Consider the following 21,258-nt stretch of genomic DNA (forward strand, 5'->3'; position numbering starts at 1 on the left):
GCAACAGTTACAGGAAATGATCACTTTGCACTTTTACTCTGTCCTTTTAAAGCAGGAGTTAAACTCAGCATTTTTAAATGGACTAAGTAACATTTATTTTTGCCTTCGATTGCAGAAATTACTTCCATCTGTGCTGGCTGCCATTCTGAGAGTGATAAAATTTTAGGAGGGATTTCCACCACATTTCCACTGTTTGCCCCACTTCACATAAATTTGCAGACATATTACAAGCTAATACATAGCATTCCTCTCCTTTGTTTCTCACATAGATGGCACCTGTGTACGGTTGCCAACACAATTTTTTTCCCAAGAAACAGCTACTCAGATAAAGTCAAACCAGTAGAATTTCAATCTCGCCACTTTCCAATCCCCAAAACCCAATTTATAGGCAGAAACACGGGAGAGACCCTACAACAGCTCCAATTAGTACAGCAGATAGGTCATGCAGCTTCAGCACTCAAAAGAGCAGTGTTATTGCCATGATAATGAAATAACTTTAAGATCAGTTTACTTGTTTTGCCAATCCAGACAAACTCTAAACAGGGATTTAGTATAGTTAAGTATAGCTAGCTATATTATTCTCTAATGCTGCAATCAAGAATTAGTATATAGCTCAGTAAGACAGATCTGGAACTTTGACACAGTAGGATACAGTCAGACAAAAAGAAGCGGGAAGGGGAAATGTTTCTAAAGAGAACAGTCACCGATTTTCATTTATTTTATCACTGAATCTAAACTGTCAGTAGTGACAATGGAACAGTTACAATTCATAGGTAAAAACTGTTGTCCTCAAAGCGAACAATGTCATACCTATGCTGTTTGAGGAAGGACTACATCACTGTCCTGGTTACACTGTTACATTTAGGGGTTTCCTTCATTCTCATGAGAGATGGAAGATACTTTGGTGGTGGTGGTGTTACTGGGGGGAAGGGAGAGGAATCAACCTCACCTGATGCAAAGAGGAAGATTGAGCTTGTGGCCAAAGATTTATGGAATGGAGTGCCATTATTATGGAATCAATCCTACATTTTTTGGCAAGTGTAACATGTCTGTGTTAATTACATCATGAACATGCATTCAAAATTAATTGAATTAAACAACCAATGTTCATAAAATATACAGGGATTCCATTGTGCAGTAACAGTTCTGCCTGTTGAACGCTTTGTTAAGCCAGACAGTTTCTAAAGCTAGTTGTTTTATTGAGGGCAGGGTAACTAAACTGGAGAAAGTTATTGGAGCATTAAGACTCTCAATCTGTTCAGTCTCACACTTCTGCAGCAATCTTGGTATTATCAAGCCAGTATAACATCTCTGACTCTCAGGGACAAGCTGAATTAAAGGAATAAAGCAATTCATTTTTCAAAAGCATACAGTATATATTTAACTATCCTGTGTAGACAAAGCTGTTGCATTAGATTGGGTGTTTGCAAACCACATGACCTCACAAACGCTATCTTATCACATCACAGGTTCCTCAGACTGACCACAACCACTTAAATCAGACTCTGCCAGCACAGAGGCTCTGTAACTTTGACACGTACTAGTAAAGCAACTACATTTTTAGCTGTCCAGCAGCTTTGCAAAAACTTTACTTGTGGGGAGGGAAAAATCTGATGGTCTCTTGTCCAACTGTGCTTGCAAGATACGGTAAAAGAAAAGCACATGATTTATTGTGCTATAAACTTCCACCACAAGTTGTAATGCTTACTTTGTAAATCTCAGGGCTAACATATTTCCTTTCAGGGACAACATTTCTTATCAAGTAAGAAAACATTTATAGAGCACCACATATTTTGAAAGCATTTGTCTAGTAAAACAAACTATTAGAAGATGTTAATATGATTCTAGTGAGTATTAAGAAACAAGTGCTTTGCAAGAGTTAATACAGTGCTTCTAACAAACATTACAGTTCTAGTGAGAACTATGAAGTGAGAACAATGTAAATATTGACTGAAATAAATTCCACAAAGATTAGCTGGCTTTATGAAAGCAAGTAAAATGACAACTGCCTTGAGACAAATATACATCTGCCTGTACTACAGGGAAAGGAAACAGTACACTCCTTCCAGAAGAAAAGGGGGGAAAAAACAAGTTTGCAAGAGACTGAGTGGAAGAGCATTACATCAAATTATAAATTTTACAGGAATAGTACTAGGCCTTTGCGTGTTTGCACTTGCTGTTCTCTCCATAGTTCTGATGAAATTAATGTCTCCAAGATACCTAAATGCTGATAGATCTGATAGTCTCTCATTCTCATTTGCCTATATGATCTGATCCACTGCTAGGCATCACCCTATCAGTATGTCTTCAGAGAACTTGAAGAAAAAAAAATTCTAGTAGGTTGAACTTGAACTAGAGATGTTCTAGTTGATGCCACATGGCAGTCATGACTGCAACTCAGCATAGGCACATCCAAACCAAGTAGCTGGATAGCAGCAGCCCAAGTACAGCAGGATGAAGCTCAGAGTTCTTCATCCTGCTTCTGAATGCAGTCTAGTGGTGCTTCAGAAAAGAACATTTGCTTTGGTAAGAGCTGCATTTGATTCAAAGGAAGAACTAATAAAGAAAGTAAAAAAATTAACAGAGGCAAGGAATAATGCTTCCTGCTGGTATCCCATCATCAAGCCCAGATGCTATTACTGTCAGAGAAACAGAAGCTAGGAATGCTGCTACAAGTGGTCAACCCATCTCTTGTGTATTCCAGCGGACACAAGCAGTGTCAAAATTTTGTACTCATCTATGGCCAATGCAGGAGTCATCACTTAGCTCTTGTAAAGATATTCCCCTCATCTCCTCAGGGAACAACCTGGACTAACTGTGCTGGGGACCAGAACCACTACCATACTGATTTAACATCATTAGCTAATAATAATAAAAAATCACCAACAAGGAGGAATCAATTTGGCAGCTTTTTAAACACAGCTTACCTGTAAGTTTATGGTATTTAAGGCCAAAGGAACTGTTAATGTGGTTTAAAGTTTCTTCCTGAGTACTACAGTGCACTGAATTTTATTTAAGCGTTGTATTATGTGGCCTATATAGGTTGGGGGTTTTCAATCCTTCACACTGATGACTATGGTTTACTTTCCCTTCTCCATTTTAGTTTCAGCAGTGAAAGCCTAGAAAGCTAACCCAAGCTGCAAAATGTACCCTTAATTCAGCCATATTACCAATTACTCCTTTGGTCATAACTCATGCATTATTTATTCTCAAAGTAATTACTTAAAGTGTCTTGAATTTTATTTACACAAGCAAAATCTTTTAAAAGCATAGAATTTAATCTCCAACTTTTATATCTCTTTTCATTAAGCCAATCTTAAAATGTTAGCTCACAAGGAGCAAGATCAGACCATGAGATAACACCTATATCGGAATCTTACTGACTGAATTAGGTTCGTAAAACATAATATCAGATCCATTCCTAGGATAAACTATATGTATGTGGGAAAGGAAGAGTAGTAAACTAGTGGTCACTACTCTGAACAGCCATCAAGTTTGCAGATACTGAAAAAAGGGAAATACTTTCTAAAAAACTCCCTTTTGTTCATTGTCAATACGCAAGAACTTAAAGAACTAGAATTTCACTTGAAGTTACTATTATAAAACCTTTCAAAAGCCTCAAAAAATACACTTGTGGAATAATAATGCTCCAGTCATCTGTCACCTTGTCCTTTACCATCAGCCATGCTAAAAAAGTTAACATGGGCAGTTTGTAGAGGGTTTTCTAACTGTTGGAACAGTGTACCACAATAACACCAGGATTTTCTTTTTAGTTTAAATACCAAAAACACACGCATAAGACTTGCACATTAGAAAACAATCTCATCCTTGCCTCCTCTCAAAATATACTCTTAACAAATAATTACTTGAAATACCTCATTACAGAGCAACACCTAGAAGCAAACGAGCTCTCTGTTCTGTCTCTGACATTGGTTAATAGCAGAGGCTTGGGAGAGAATGTAACAATAGGCAAACATGTAGTGGTACTTTCCCAGAATGTTCTTTCCAAACTCCAGCAAGCAGCCCGTTTTTCAATTATACATGTGACACCTGTATATCTCCAGGGAATTCCTCTCCATTCCCCGATCTGAGGCAGTTATTTTTTTCCAATCTGTATTAATATGGATTTTAGTATGTGGAACAATTCTGGATCTAAAGGAATTTAATCTTTTAAATTTGCAAAAATCATATTCCCTAATATTTTTTCAACACACCTCCAGTTTCATTTGAAGATCCTAATCCTTGCACTGGAAGAGAAGTGACCAAATGCTCCCCACCCACCTTCATACAGTTTGAATTTCAAAACATAATTTTAGGACTTGATTGAACTAATGCTAATTCAGTCAGTTTTGGGGAACAGCAAGACATACAGGAAGGAAACATGCCAGTATCTTTTGAAAGCTCTACTCAAATCTAAGACAAAGATTGCAGATAAATTCCCAGAAACCACCTTCTCTCCTCCAAGTCTTCTTGACTCTATAGAGATCTAAAACCTTTTATCTGGAAATCATACTTCTAACCTAAGAATATACATCAAGAGCAAAAGTTGCCAGGATTATAAAGAATATCTTGTATGTCAAAAATATCAAATAATTTTGTCAAAAAGAAAAAAAGCACCACTAAGCTCTAAGTATTCCTCAGCTGCTTCCAAGCTAAAAACAACTACTGGATCCCTCAAGTATAAGAAAATGTTGTTAAAAATGGATTTTAAAGAGCTATCTTCAACATCCATATTCCTGCTTTCTAAGGAAAAAAATGCATGCTAAGTGAGGGAAGCACTAAGTTTCCGTATGTTGCTGGTCCCCTTCATAAAGCTGTCCCCTAATGCAGATGGCCGATACACAGTAGAATCATGGCCTCATGAAATAATGCTCTGCAGTCCCAAATTGCAGAAGCTACTTGCTTTTGTGGACTTGAATACATATTAGTCAGAATTTAGCTTTTAATATGAGAACTGTCAAAAGTTAAGACAAACCTACATTTGAAATACTGTAGTAATATAAATAAGAAACTGAAATTTAACAGCAAAACAAACTCATTAAAGCATTTCAAGAGATACAAAAAAGACAAACTTTACAAGTTTCACTTGAAATAGATTTTCAACTTCAGCACTTCAGTCCTAAATCACGAAGTCTGTAAGACTGGAAACCACTTGCTTTTGTCTCCAAAGGTGTCTTGTGGTCTGCCAGTGTAGTTTGTGGGTAAGCACGTCAATTCTAATCTTTTGTACCACTCCTGTAATCTAGGTAACACATACAAACCTTGCAACATCCAACAGGAAGCAGAGACAGCTGCTGTGTAATATATATAAAGTGACTGCATGTGCAGAGGGGTAGTGCATGAAATGCAGAACTTCAGCAGTTTATAAATCATTTAATTCCATTCAGTTTGAATTAAAAGTAAAAAGTGGTAAACTGCAAAGAACCTCCTCCTTTTTCCCCCCAGTATGTGATTTATGTTGAAATGAGTAACCAGTTCAAGATCTATCTTAGCCAGTTTTTCTTAAACCTTGACCTTTACTTAATGAAACTTGTAACAGTTCAAACTTTCTACACATTCGTTTCCACATATAACAACCACTTTACTTCAGTACTACCTACTGGAGTGGGATTCTCTCTTGAATAGTAGAAACGTTTCAGAACAATTGCTTTCACTTAGCATTTCAGTGTCCAATCAAAGGCAGCTTTTATGAAGTACTAGCACTCACTCCTTGTGCAGCCTGAGAGTACATAACCCATGGTACAAATCCTGCAGTGCTTGTTACTCATGCCATTTATGTTACAACAGTTAAAGCACATTACCTGTAAGGTCAAGAGTACAGCACTCACCAGATATTATTTCTCTTGTGCCAAAGATAGGGCAATGAAGCTTGTGTACTTACTGACGAGAATAATGAAGCTGCTTCACAGAAGCTGCAGCCTGTTGGGGCTGCACAGTGGAAAAGCATTTTAGGTTAAAATCCTACTAAGCTAGAAGTCGTCAAGAACGCTGTAGAGATAGCTTTAAGAATGGAAGGAAAATAGAGGAAGAAAGAAAATGCTAGGTGGAAATACTTCAATTAGCGAAGAGAACAAATGGCAATGGGACATGGATTTCTGAAAAGGCAAGCAGAGCATCTAAGTCTAGTGCGTATTAAAAGCTCTGAAAGAAGTCTGCATCATGACTTCCTGTTTGTGACAGTCCTCAACATTTCAGATTTTCACACTAGTTTCAGCCTTCAACAATAAAGCTGTAAGGCAATAAGCATCTAACAACTTTGTGTCAAATAAAGCGACTCAGCTAATAAGGAGGAAAAGTGCAGCACTAACCTGACACTAAATTACACACAGCTTTTCACAGGATTAGTTATCAGCTAACTAGCAATACTGCAGTATGCACATCCTTTCATTATGCAGCAGCTGTTCTTCGAATGTTGATAGGTTGTGTAAAAGATTAAAGGATAGTGTCTGCAACTTTGCAGTGAATGAACACAAACCCAACATGGATTTACTAAAGTTAAAATTGCAAGTTAATAATAATTGATCTACATGTATGTGAACTGAGTGAAGTTATGGCTGCACTGAGGAATTTAAGTATGAATTCAGCATTTCACACAGTAATAGAAATTATGTTCAATATTTTGATCCTAACCCATATTTGCTTACTCGAATCAGTGCAAAGGAAGGGCTGCATGTAAATAGATCCAAGATGGTGTACACAGAGCAGGAGTCTACAAAACCTCTTGTTACAATCTTCTCAAATCTCGAAGTTTTGTCTGTTTGCTCTTCTGAAGTGTTCATCAAGTACATATTTAAGACCTACTGTGAAGCAGTCAATACACAATTTGGCTTACCATGCTACAGAAATCCAGTGGTTAGGTATAAAAGGAGTTAAGCAGGTATCTTGTTACAACAAACCAAAGTCCAATATAGTAGTTCTATACTTACAGTTATTTTACCTTATTTGAAAGGTATGAAAAAAGACATCTTTTTCTATTTAATTTAACTTGCACATTTAATAGCAAAGTGCCTCATTGGTTTGGTTTTGGATGCCAAACTACCAGCTTCCAGTATGTGCAGTTTTACTTGGTAACAGGAACACAACTTGGATTTACTACAAGTATGATCTGAAGACTGACTATAGCATTACTATTCCTAGATGAGTAATAAAAGCAGCTGAAATTTATCCTTTAGGCTGTAAAGCTGCATCATATTTAAGACATGCAAAATTTTGAGCTCAAAAAAGAAAGACCAAAATTAATCAATGGACTCAGATTATAATAAAGGGCAATTGGTAGAAGTTTTAAAAAGTACAAACAAAACATTTTAAAATTAATCATCTGAAATTATATGCAGAGTTCTGATATGTAGCTGATTCAGATTACGACACTGGAAAAAGGTTAGAGAAATATCTGAAATCTGAGGGTCAAACTTTGCTGCACTACAAAGTCAAGAAGTGTCACAGCAGCAGCCTGTTGCACCTGTGCAGCAGTGTCCCCAACCCCACCCCCCCTCCACTCCCCTTTTAGCAGAAAGTATTCTGCTTTAGACCCTGGCAGTAATAGTGACCCTTTCTTTCCTGTTTTCTGGTGTTCCTTATTGGTGTTTAGGTTTGCCCCGTCCCTGGCTACTAGCCTGGCTTGCAAACACCGACAGAAAAGTAGACCTTTCACTGAAACTCTGCAATTCAGATGCATCATGCTGTTGCCACATCTTGGTACCATCACCATTCTGATGGGTCATACTGCAGGACAGAATTAAAGTATCTAGCTCCTCCAGGTTCCACTGATACAGGAACACATGCTTACAGATTGCTGGCCAAAGACATGAAATAGTGTTTATCAGAAGGCCAGAATATGGACTTTGCTTGCGGTTACTTATATTTGACGTAGGATTTGTTCATTATTTTGTTCCATCCTTCAGATGGAGAACTTGAAATTCTTCTGATGTAAACATCTGTAAAAATGCAGTACTGCAGAGGAAAAAAAAGTTCAATAAGCAGAATCAACACTGACGGCCATGCCATGGCATTTAATCTTGTTGCACGCACACATTCATCCCACCCCTACCTTAAACTGTAACTTTTGCATTAATTTATGTCAGTTTAAAGTTCCACGATTACAATATATTAGATGGTAACCATGCAGTCACTAAGAACTCTGTTCCTTTACCAGTGCCTTTTACATGTTAACCAGTTGGGAGGTTGTGGTCAGCATGTCACATACGCCATCATCCTATCTTCAGGAAGATGAATTTGCAAATTTGTAACGTTTCTTTTAGCTTTTGCAGAAGCAGTATCGAAAAGCAGCTAGCCAAAAAGCAAAGAACATGGTCATTAATGGATCTATACATGAAGACACTTCAGTGCAGATCTAAAAAAGCTGGTTTAATTGGTATTGACTGAATTATACTAATCCTAACATTTAGCAATTGAGGGCAAACATTTTTACCTCTTTCTATTGCCATTTCATTCAGGTTTTGCTGTTTCAGGAAACACTGCAAAGTTCTTTACTTAGCGGATATGTTAATCCAAGAATTAATTAATATTTATTTGCACCAACTTATCTATAAATACTACATACATTTCAGACTTAACCTTACATTATCTCAAAATCAGCCCAGTGGGCTACGGTCAAAAGAAAGGACTGTGCGTGAAATATTCTTTTTCGTCCAAAGTTTTTATTTTAAAATTAGACAAACAGATATGTAACAGGAAAGGGGGTGGGGGGTCAGATTCATTAGTAAACAAGAACTTCCAGACTTTTAAGAAATTCTGTGTAAGGAAGTATTCAGAAACACTGCCAAGGTAGAGTATGTCTACTACATACAGAGTTTCTTTCTCCTGTTTCTATCTATCCCAGAATGAGATACTTTGTTCCTATAGTGTTTACCTAGTTTGGAAATTAAAAGTTAAGTCACAACAAAGCACACATCTGGAAGAGGAGTGTTCTTCTACGCGGAATTCCTTAAACTCTGCTATTGCTGAAATTCACTCTCCCTAGCTGGTATTTTCTTTCAATCAAATTGAAACGCTAATAAAGATTTGTCCAGACTTAATTGTTTAGGAATCACTAGTATTACTCAGAATTAACATTGTTCTGTGAGCTAACAAACCTCACCTTCATTCCAACCTGTTTGCTTTGATTTATACACATTAAACACATACACAATTCTATGCCTTCATGACAATTGAGTTGCTCAGCCATGCGTATGACAAATGCTTGTATAGAGAAAAGTATGCAACAGCATTCCAACAGTAATTCTACCTTTTCTCCAAAACAGTGGTTTCTTACCTTTTAAACCTACACTGAGCAGAGGAAAAAGTCAGTAGAGTGCCTTATTTACTCTAATGCAAAATACCTGGCTTTCTGGGAATTATACAAGCAACTTTCTCATAAGGAACAAAGCAAGTCAGTTATAGTCCTTTAATGGAAAAAGCTGGGTTATTGATTTTTAGATTTGTTTTTAAGTGAACTTAATGATTGGTAAAGGTGCTGGACTGATGGCCCTAGAGACTATCCTCAATCTATAGCGTAGACAGCATTCCAAGGTCCTCCACTATGTTATAACTCTCAAGGGATTGATCCTAAAAGGTTGAATCCACTAAGATTGTTATGTAAACACTACCTACACTGAAATAAAGAAAGGATGTCTTTATTTGACAAAAGCAAAAAGGCGAAACCCAAGTTAATTAGGCTGTATTGCTCTATGATACTATGGTTTTAAGCAACACTATCAGAGATGTGTATTAGAAGGCATATAGAAACAGAAGCAAAGTATAACACAAAGATGACTGGGCATTTTCACACAGCGTAGTGTTAGGTAAAGGCATTTCTTCACAACGCAGGATGAACTGAAATGAGACAGTGAGCACAGCAGTTACATAAGCCATTTTGGTTTCGGGAGCTTCTGATCTTTAACTAACAGAAAGTTACTACAACTATTAGAGCAAGGAAGTTTGAGGACAGAAATTTCATAGGTTGAAGGTTTTGGCAGTTTAAAACTTAAAAATCTGTTAACTGATATTAAGCAAGCATCCTTTTTCTTTTTGAGCAATCTCAGTATACTACCTCATAGAATTCCTACTCACAACAGCAAGAACCAAAAAGACTTACACATGGACTCTTCTACCTGCACAAGTGCAGTTTAGTTTCTAACTATATTAGCCTTAATAGTTGTATCAAATAAAGACATAAAGGGGCTTAATTTCATGCACACAACTTCAAATGCAGTAAATGCACCACGGTGAAATATGATCAACTCATGAAATTAAGGAAAAAATCAAGACGGAATTTAAATGCTTATCTAATTTATTGTCAAATCATGTAACTAAGCAATTTTTTCTTCTCTTACATCTCAGGATAAGGACAAGATTCATGTGTATGAGTTAGTTTTATTGCATTCATTTAAAATAATGTATGTTGGCAAAACAGGTACTGAAAGGTACTGAAGCTATAATAACTACTAGATAAGCAAAACCTGCTACAAATGAGACAGGACAAAAGGGGCAAGTGACCAGAGACAGCAGTATTTTATCACTTACCTCATGATGCAGCTCAGCTATCTGATCTTTCAGTTCTCTGATGTACTGGTTAGAATCAGATTTATTAAGCTGCCCTTGAATTTTTCCTTCTTCTTTCTGTTTTGATTAAAAAAAAAGATTCAAATTATTCATGGTTATACTATATTAAAGTCTTTTAACCGTCTGCATATTTTTGTCACAAACAGGAGCTATCTGCAGACACCGTGCAGCACTTTTCATCTGGTTGAAGTTACATCAGGTTTCTAGGGGTATCAGTAGCTCAGATCAAGTTGACATTCTCAATACTGACCATAGTACAGGCAGGATTCTGTGGAGGAGCACAAAGAACTAACAAAGCTTCACAGATGGAATTCACATCCAATGTACATGAAGGCTGCATGTGCAATTTAGTAAAGCATCCCTACAGAACACTATAAATATACTTATCTTAGTGTACATTACTTTCACTAACGTAAAGCTTTCCACTAGTAACAAGGAATTTCCCTTTGTCTTCAAGTGACAAGTAAACAACATGTTCTTTCCTTGCATTGTAGGACATGCACTGGGAAATGTTACATGTGACAAGCTTTTTTCTCCCCTTAAAAAAAACAAACAAAAAGAACTGTAACATAGAAAATGTTACAGTATTTATTGTATAGGAATTCAAGAGTGCACAGGTAAAGAGGTATGTCCCCTAGCACTAGTGCTGCAAGAGGTACAGAGAAAAATTAGCAAGTAAAAAAAGCCAGAGATGAAGAGGAATGAGAGATTTCCCTCATTTGTCAACCAAACACAGCTCCTAAGTTTCAAGATGCTCAAGGCTTCATCTGCACTTGAATGCCTACAACACTAACTTTCAGCTTGTCCCTAAAGGGAATCCTGATGTGACTGAATCAAACTTGGCAGATCTGAGATAAATAATGACCCTTGGATGGAGAAGGCAGCCTGGTCTTCCGGTTTGCTACTAGTAAGTCAGGAGTAGCATTGGTTTGGGTTTTTTTCTGGCTGAGTAATTTCTGAAGCAGCCAGCAGCTTTAGAGGACAGAAGCACCTTGATTTTACATAAATCTTCATCTTGACTGTAAATCACATACAACCAATATATTACAGAAATACAAATATAATGGGAATATCTGGGTTTTCCACTTGTAGCTCATTTAGTTGAAATTTTATTTATACTTGGAGAAAGCAAACAATTTCAAGAACAGGCAAGTTCAAACAGAATTCAAATACCATTTAGAATGAAAGTTGTCAACTGTTCCTCAAAATACAAGACAAAAAGCTCTAATGGAGATGTTCTTTTAAAACGTCCTTCAAGTATCAACACCAGGAAAGAACATGTACCAGGATATTACGGGGAGGGACAATACACCACCTTCCAAACCCTTTTGCTGCATGAAGAGCACTTCCAGTGCTGACAATCTCAAAGCAATTTCTCGTATTTCAGACTTTGTTTTTCTTGCAGCAAAGTATGCATTATAATATTACTTGAAGAACAACTTTGTCATTCACTATTAATTCACAGAATCTGCAACATGGGGGCACAAGATCCTTAATGCATAACTCCATATTGAACGTAGTTTCCAAGGCAACCTATGGCTCAAATCCACAAAAAAATGATTAATATTAACAACATTACTAACTATTTTTGTCTTAAACAGGTTAAAAGAACCAACCCACAAACCCATCACCTCTTCACAAGGATAACTATTGGTATTGGAGAAATCAAGACAGAAGCAACAGAACGTGCAGGCTAAAAATAATGCTGTTTACTTCTATGTTTAGGAAAAGCTTTATTGTTATCAGAAACTAAGATTCCAGACAATGAGAGGGACTGATCTCTTGTGGTAGCAGGAATATATGGGAGAAATGCTTAAGTCCTTTCCCTCTGCTTGAAACTCTGACTTCTCTATTTAAGCTTCTTCTACAGATGCCATATGTAACCATCCACTATAGCATCAAAAAGCAAGAACAAAGCGAGGTTTTACCACAAACAGAAGATAGGTGCACAGCCCTTCTAAAATGAAAGTGTAGTAAATAGCTGAGCTTACATTCAAACTGGGTGCACAAGAGAACACGGAACAGGCATTCCCAAATTAAGTCAGTATAAACTAACAGCTGAAGCAATAAAATTTACTAGCTTAATTTTGGCACTGCACAAGTACCTGAAAGCTGTTAGTGTATACCATATTGGGAGTTACATATTGTCATTAAAGTGTTTTATTGTTACTTTTTATTCCCTAAATAACACTGAAAATTTAATGCAGATATCACATAATGATTTGACATGTATATTTGCTCATGGAAGAACTGATGCTAGCTCCAATCAGCTGGAGATTAATGTAGGACATAAGCCTGGCTTACAAGATCCTCATTATTAGTGAAGAGCAAATAAGTTTCAGTTTTCCTTTCAGAACTACAGATTTTATAGAGCTGACAATTCACAAAAATGCATTTAGCACAAAAAAAGGATTGCTGCAATATCATTTTCTACAAACACACTTTTAGGAAAAAAAAAAAAAAAGTCATGCTGTAACTTCCTCTTGCAACACTCAAAACACTAAAGGTCAGAAGCTGATCCTTTTAACTGGCCCCAACAGAAATCAGATTATTTCTAGCTAATTAAATAAGCCCATGTTCTATAAGCTACAAAGTCTGTCTACAGTGGGTAAATTGGAAAGATGGCATATGAGAAATTTTAGATATAGAATCATAGACTCATTTAGTTTGGAGAAGACCTTTGAGATCAAGTCTGACCATTACCTGTTCAAGAGTCTTCTTCACAGCTGCTGTTCATGTCTCTGAGCAACAGCAAAGACACATTCTACTTTTTTTTTCTTTACCCCCCCCCCCCCTTCCTTTTTTTATATAAGCTAAGTTGACCATGCCAATTTAGATAGTTAAAAGACACACAAATGCAGTAGCAAACCACTGGAAAACATGCAGAGGCAGATACTGCAGCATTAAAACATTTTTTATTTCTTACCAACATCAACTCATTTAGAGAATGAATAAGTAGACAGCTGAAAGTTTACATATTTCAAATGAACCAAAACATTTATTTTTTTATAAAAAGTAGTTTTATCTGTTAGATTGTGATCTTTAAGTTACCCAACATTCTTTGAAACTGTGAGAAGAGACTGGTATGTCTCATCAATACATATATTTATTTTCACACAAGTACAAAATATTACTATGATCTGCAAAATTGTTTCACTCTCCAGTCACGTCATGTTTGCATTAAGTTCAGATTACTTTCCAGCAGTTTCCAGTTTCTGATGAGTATTTGTTAACCAAGGGCAAATGTTAACGTAAGCAACCTAAATTTCATAGTAATATTCTTCAACTCTAGTTTTCCATTAGAGCAGCTTCACAGAAGTCAAAAAGAAAAAATTGTTGGCAGGAAAAACTTCAATATGGCCATTCCTTTTGACATGACAGAATGTAGTATTAACCAGGTTTCCCTACTATCTTTTGGTATCTGTCATAAAGACGTAATACTTTCACCCCAAAATTCTGTATTTCTAGATTTGATTCTCAACCTACTCTAGATCATACAACACATTATCTATTACTTCCTGATTATCATAAACCCCTCTTTTTACTGTTTTTATCCAGTGATCTTAATATCATCCTAGAGTCCCTTTTAAGGAGTATTGTCAATGTGTGTGCATCTTCAGATAGTGAAAAGCTCTACCACTGCAAAACAAACCCTGTACTCTGCCCCCGTGCAGGTTGGATTCCTACTTGTACATCCTAATTCCAGATGACACTAGATTAGTGCCAAAGCACAGATATATGCCACTGTGACTGGTGAAAGCCCCAGAGACAGCAAGCACACTCAGGCCGCAAACATTTATCAACACACATGGAACACTGCACGGATAATTTTATGTTCATATTTCATTTAGTAGCTTATTTAAGAAAGCTTCAGCAGCTTCAGCTTGGATTTTTCTGTTCAAATACAATAGTATATTATATAGATATAATTTCTAACTCTTGAGACTGATCTAGTCATGAGGCACATGAGATTGATATCAGTCACCATTTGTTCTTAGTTCAGAATTTGAATTAAACTTGGCCAAGAAATAGAGGGACAGGGAATTAGCTAGGTTGCAAGTGACATGAAAGCAGGACACAAACTGAAAAGTGAAGATAAAACAGGTACTGAATGGAAGTGAACAAAAGTAAGGACCTTAGACTGTAACCCTGACAGATTCTTGCAGATTCCATCTCCAGCCCACTATCTGCAGGATATGGCTGTTGCATTTAGTTAGTTGACGTACTGTAGGGCAACTGAAGATAATAATCTTCCAGGAATAACTACTAGCCCTCTATTATTCATTTGCTTCTCTGGTGTGATGGCTTAACCCCAGCCAACAATTAAGCACCACGCAGTGGCTCGCTCACTCTCCTCACCCCCCAACCCCACAGGATGGGGAGAAGGAATTAGAAAAAGGTAAAACCCATGGGTTTAATAATGAAAATAAATTAAATAAACTTATTGTTAATATTAATAAATTAAATATAACAACAACAGTAATGAAGAGGAGAGGGAGAGAGAAGAATAAGATTCAGGGGTGTGTGTGTGGAAAGAGTGATGCATGAAACAATTCTTCACCACCCACTGACCGATGCCCAGCCAGTCCCCAAGCAGCAATTGGCAGCTCCTGGCCAACTCCCCCCAGTTTATACACTGATCATGATGTTCTATGGGATGGTGTATCCCTTTGGCTAATTTGGGTCTCCTTTCCTGGCTGTGCTCCCTCCCAGCTTCTTGTGTACCTCCTTCACTGGCTGAGCACGGGGAACTTGAAAAGCCCTTGATTTAGAGTAAACACTACTTAGCAACAGCTAAAACAGTGTACTGCCAACGTCATTCTCATACTCAATCCAAAACACAGCACTGTACCAGCTACTAAGAGGAAAATTAACTCCATCCCAGCCGAAACCAGGACATCTGAAGATGCATGTTTTCCATTCTTCCTGTTCCACTGCTGCTGTGCAGATTAGTGAAGATTTTGCTTCCAGGCATCATAACCCTCTACAAAACAGATCAATTAATTTCTACTCCTAAGGGTCCACCAGTGTATGCTGAAAAGGTTCCTAGGCTCAGGCAGGAAGAAATAAGTCTTGTCTGGACTCAGTCTTGTCTGGCCTCAGCCACCTCAGCCTAAGAACTAGCTATGGCAGATGGAAGCTTAACTACTGAGATCAAAGGATAACCTGAGTCGGGGAACAGAGGGCTACTTCCCAAAGGGCAGAAGCCTGTACTCCCTGTGGTCCAATCCCAGCAGCCAGGGAGGTCGGAGTCCACGTTCAGGACATTCTTGATATCCTTCTTTCTTGTCAATACTATTATTATTGTTGCTAGCTTCTTGCTTCAAGTGTTGAGCCATACAGATGTGCTGGAAAACACATGCTGTTAGAATGGATTCATTTGGCAAGTCTTTCATAGCTAAAACAAATCCATCTCAACTCTCTTAAATGGTAAGGGTGCACAAGGGCAAAGGATATAAAAACGGTCTTCTGTAAAACCACCAAGGATAAAAGGGAGATGATTGCTCTGCTCAAGGCCCTTCCATATTCTGCATCTGACTAATTTCCAAATTTTTTTAAAACCCTAAAATTTGAGGGTCTCTGTTTCTATCAAATTAGATTTTCACATGCTGTGGCTGCAAACTGATCTGACTTCCTCAGAGCAGAATAGAGTATTTCAGTTGGAAGTGACCTACAATGATGATCTAGTCCAACTGCCTGACCAGTTCAGGGCTGATCAAGTTAAAGCATGGTGCCAAGGACACTGTCCAAACGCCTCAAACGCAGACAGGCTCAGGGCATCGACCACATCTCTAGAAAGTCTGTTCTAGCGTTTGACCACTTTCTCAGTAATGTCCTGATGTCCAGTCTAAACCTCCCCTAGTGCGCTATGAACCATTCCCACGTGTCCTATCACTGGATACCAGGGAGAAGACATCAGCACCTCCCTCTCTACCCTGCCTCCTCAGGAAGCCGCAGAGAGCAATGAGGTTGCCCCTCAGCCTCCTTTTCTCCAAACTAAACAAGCTCAAAGTCCTTAGCCACTCTTCGCAGGACATGCCTTCCAGCCCTTTCACCAGCCTTGTTGCCCTCCTCTGGACACATTCAAGGCCAATCGCATCCTTCTTAAACTGGGGGGCCCAGAACTGCACATAGAATTAAAGGTTAGGTCACACTAAGTTACTAGACAGCTCTACTGACGTAAGAAAAATGTACCTTAGCTTGAGTTAAATTGAATGCTCCCTATTGCAGCATTTTCTTCAGTAGGAACCAGGCATTTCACTCTGCATTGGTTTTATACTGTGCTTGAATAGTTTTGTACTACTGCGCTTGAGTAGTTTTGTACTTCTGAAGAAAACACCCAGATCAACTGTACTGGTTCAAAAGTGAATGTTAAGACTCCACTTACAATTCAAAAGTCTTTAAGGTATGAACATCACACCTTTTAAAAGGAAATAGCACAAGCAAGTAGTAATCTCTCTTCATGGGGGTTTTAAAAAATCTAAGATTATACACATAGGATGTGGGTTGTTGGTTTGCTTTTTTTGAGGGGGAGCACTGTTACAGAAAATCTGTGGTATTTGGGGAGGTCATGACACAATGAACAGTTGGTCTCTGGACAAATAATAGCTATTTTAAAATTAATATACAGTGAAAAAGCTAGATGACATATCTTATTAAGCAAAGTATTATCAGAATAGCAAAATAATGAAAGCCAGCCAACTCTTGAATCTACAGATTTTGTTTAAAAGCAATCCTCAGTCATATCTGAATGAACCTCTACATCCATTTCCCTGGAATACTCCTGCTGCATATTGGCACCACTGCAGGGCTACCTTCTCTTCCCAGAAGGGTTTTTAGAAAAGTAATGCCAGCTGGTGTCACATTGTAATTAAAGATCCATCATCTCAATTTCACTGTTTTTGAAGATTAGTAACTCCCCCCAGTCTTATGGTCTCTTCCAACAGACCAGCACCACCAGCACTAACAGGGTTAGAAAACCCCCTATGAGGGAAACAAACATCCTCATTGCCAGGTGTCACCTCTGCTCAAGGAAAAGGTACTTTAACAGTGTACACTGCCAACACACAATCTGACCTTCTGCCTCAGGTGTGTATAGAGAGGGAGTAGCATGGCAGCAAAGCAGGAAGTGAGTCCTACAGATCAAAAAAAAAATCAGCTGCTAAAACAAAACTCACTTAGGCCCCTTGAGTTTTGGAAGCTTTCACCTCTCTCATCCTGCTTTGAAGTACTAGAGTGACTGTATTTGTGTGCATACTAAGAGTTACATGGATAGCTCCTGAGAAGAAAAATCTGTTCCCCAAAAATTTGCTGCTTAGAATGCAGAAAAATTCTGCCCTCCAAATTTTATCAGTTGAGATTCATGTCATAGTATCACACTTAAATCCTCCTTTGTCTGGATTTCTAATAGAAAAACAGCTTTTCTGTACCTTCAAAAGAAGCAGCAGCTAGTCTCAAGAAACACACCTGATGCCTACTGAGAACTATTGAGCATGTGGAGACCTTCCAAAGTCAATCAGCATAGGACCAGGATGCACAGTTGGTAACACAAGAAGAGTGCAGTGACAGACTGCTTCAAAGAACACTAATCTTAAATACCTGAAACTATTAATGTATAGTAACCCCCCAAAATCAAATACAGTAGTCACGATACAACAAAGTTTAAATAACAAATAAATAAAACAATCACTGGAAACTACCTGGAACACACTGGAGGCCTTAGGCCTGCTTTTGCTGCACAACCAAGAAAAAAATCTAAGTAAAAATCTAAGTATCAGATACAGAGGATCAACATTACTAAATTTCAGTTGCAAATGTTTCATCCCAAGAGGACGACAAGCACAAAGTTTTCTAAAACACTCTTGATCGCAGTAGGAAAAGAAATACACATCAACAAGAAATTAGGTAATTTAAAATAATAGGAAGGCATCTAGGATTGTTTTCACTTTAATAAACACAAACTTAAAAAAAACAGAAAAACAAACCCAATGTTTTTATAGGCAGCCAAAATCCAAGCACACCAGACAGTTGCTGTTCCTTAGATAACAGTGTATATCATCTTTAGTAAAAATGCCTGGAGGGTAGGACATTTCCCTAACACCCTTGGTTAGATCTTTTCTGACTTAGAGATATTTATTTGGTAACAATCTGCCTCAGCCTCTTTTCAGGGGAGGCTTTTAAATTCTTACTCTATGGCAAAAGACACTGCATTAAAAATGTAAATTAAGTTTATTCAGAAGGGTAAATGTGGTAACTAGTGTCCTTTCAGTGACTTTACAGTGACTCATTCTAGACTTTCAAAAAACACATCACTAACATCACACACCACTATTGATAAGAGTAAAAAAAGTTTCCTGTAATTTGAAAGGATGGAAACAATTTCTTTACTCAACAGTCAGTACTAGGAAAAGTTATTAAACAGAGGTCATAGAAAGGCTTCATTCTAACGAAATAGTGCTAAAAGTTTAAAATGTGGGGGAGAGAACTAGCACAATCATGGATTTCCTTTACAGTTGTTCTCAAAGCAACTTTGACATGGTTAGAGATAGGGTAAATGTGACAAAATTCTCTGAATCTGCCAGGAAACAGATCAGGAGGAAGTGATGTTACCCCCTGTCCAGATCAACCTAATGAAGAGAAGAATGAATTCTTAACAGATAGTTTTTGCTTTGAGATTACTCAGACTCAAAACCAGCTTTCTATAACACAAGTGTGCTCTGTACCTCCCTCAACCCAAGCCAGTCATGGATAATCTTAAGAGGATGCTACAAGTCGCCAGCCTGAACAGAAATGGAGGGAGAGGGATTAAGCTGCAGAGCAGAGATGCAGCTGCCCCAGCTCTGCTTCCTCAGTCTGCTTACACTTTCACTGGCCTGGTGCTCCTTACTCTAGCCAGCTGATTGATTTGAGCTTGTAACTGATTTAACCTTGCCCAAATTTCTCTAAAGCCTCTTTTATTCTCATTTAGTTTGTCCTTCCTTCGACTACTGCAGAGAAAGCTTTTTTTCCCCCCCTTAAAAATAAATAAATAAATAAATCGCCAAACACCAACAGGATTGCTCATATGTGATCAGAAGAAATACCTGCTATTAGGCCAGAAGTGTAACTCAGCTTGGTAGGCTTTTCTTGGCAGGTTTAGGAAAGCACACACAACCTAAAAGCAATAGGGTTTTAAAGGCTGATATTAAGAAGTTAAAAGTATTTGCTTGTTTCAGTTTGAAGCTATCAGATCAGTGCAGCTGAAAACAAGAAAGACCAATTCCCCAAGGAAACAAACCTGAGGTTTTGCCAATTGACTATAGACACAGGGAGACACTACCCATTTCTTAGCCCCAATTCTCTAAATCTTAAAAAAGGACAGGACAAAAACAATCACAGAGCGCATGTAGATTGGCCAAAACAAGTAATTTAGTTATAGAATGTGAACCTCTAACCTTTGTGAGAAAGTACAGCCTAACACATTAAAGAGAACAGCTTCTCCCCATTGTGGGGGTACAAAAAATAGCCCAGCCATCCAAAAATCCATCCTTCATTTGTTAATAATTTGCTCAAATGTCCTGCTCAAAGCCCAGAAGCCTGCTAAATACTTTCAAGTCATGTTTGCTTCTCAAGGCAAGTGAGAAAAAAATGAGGAGAGGATAGAAGGAAAAACAAAGACTGACAAAATAAGCCTTTGTTTATATACAAACTTCAGGGGTTTAATTTGTCACTTCTGGGGCTTAGGTATATGTAACATAAGTTAAACTTCAGTTACACTTCAATTTTGTGTTATTTTTGCTAAGGAATGACTCCTAGAATATCCACCATGTATTGGACTTCAAAACAAAAGTTTAAAAGCTTAGAATCAGGAAATGAATGCTTGACCAAGGTAAGAAGACATTCAGAGTATGTAAAAAAATAACTTCCTAACATCACAATAAACTGAGATCTCGCTGCCAGATTACATCTAGTATTAAATGATAGAGTTCTATCTCCTTCTTCCTCTGTCATTATTACTAACCTAAACTAAGAGTGACCCAGAAACTGTGATTTAAATCTAGCATTTGTGCGTAACGTCAGATCAGTTCTTATGTGGGAGTAGTGATACTCTGCATTACAAATTTAACGCCAGTGTCTTGCGCCTACACCTACATGAACATTTAAATGAAAACTGCACGATTTAGGTTAAACATTGCTATGGACCATGTGGACCTGGCACTGAATCCCTACAGCTTCTTAGAAAAACACCACCCCCCTTCAAAAAAAAGAAAAAAAAAGAAAAGAAGGTGGTTATGTGGTAAGTTAACTTCCTCCCTTCATCTTTATCAGCTTTGAAACAATATGACAAGCAGACCTATTTGTGATGCTCCATGTTAAAAGCAAAATTACTTTGAGACTGACACCTATGCTCCAAGATTGGCTAAATGTATTTATGGTATTAAATACTGCATTTCAAGTCATTAGGGCAAGTCCACCTTAAAAGGCCCTCTGCTTCCCACATCAGGTCCCAGCAAATCCAGTGGCAAGCTGAACGGAAGACATGGGATGCAGCTCTTTCTCCAATGAGGAAGAAGCTACCCAGGTTTGCAATTTCCTTAAAAAGTGGCTTTTGTTTAAGCTCTGTTATCAGTTGCATGTTTTATAGTTTACAAGCTTTGGGAGTTAAGGCTTTCCAACTCCATTACTACTTTTTTTTGGTGCAGGTGTTTTGAAGGCCTT

General features: G+C 37.8%; 1 protein-coding gene across 10 annotated transcripts in view; it reads right to left on the reverse strand.

Moving 5' to 3' along the window:
* The window catches only part of EVI5 (ecotropic viral integration site 5), an 82,878-nt gene that overhangs the window by 12,553 nt on the left and 49,067 nt on the right, over nt 1–21,258 (reverse strand). For 6 of the 10 annotated variants that reach the window (XM_037403753.1, XM_037403752.1, XM_037403744.1 and 3 more), the window contains one exon: nt 10,522–10,617. In XM_037403753.1, the coding sequence (XP_037259650.1) occupies nt 10,522–10,617 (96 nt within the window). Of the gene's footprint in view, nt 1–8,647; nt 9,832–10,521; nt 10,618–19,643; nt 19,715–21,258 lie in introns of those variants that run through there. The other 4 variants (XM_037403749.1, XM_037403750.1, XM_037403751.1 and 1 more) reach the window with 3 other exon arrangements.

The sequence above is a fragment of the Falco rusticolus genome, chromosome 11 (genome assembly GCF_015220075.1).
Source record: "Falco rusticolus isolate bFalRus1 chromosome 11, bFalRus1.pri, whole genome shotgun sequence".
NCBI lineage: Eukaryota > Metazoa > Chordata > Aves > Falconiformes > Falconidae > Falco > Falco rusticolus.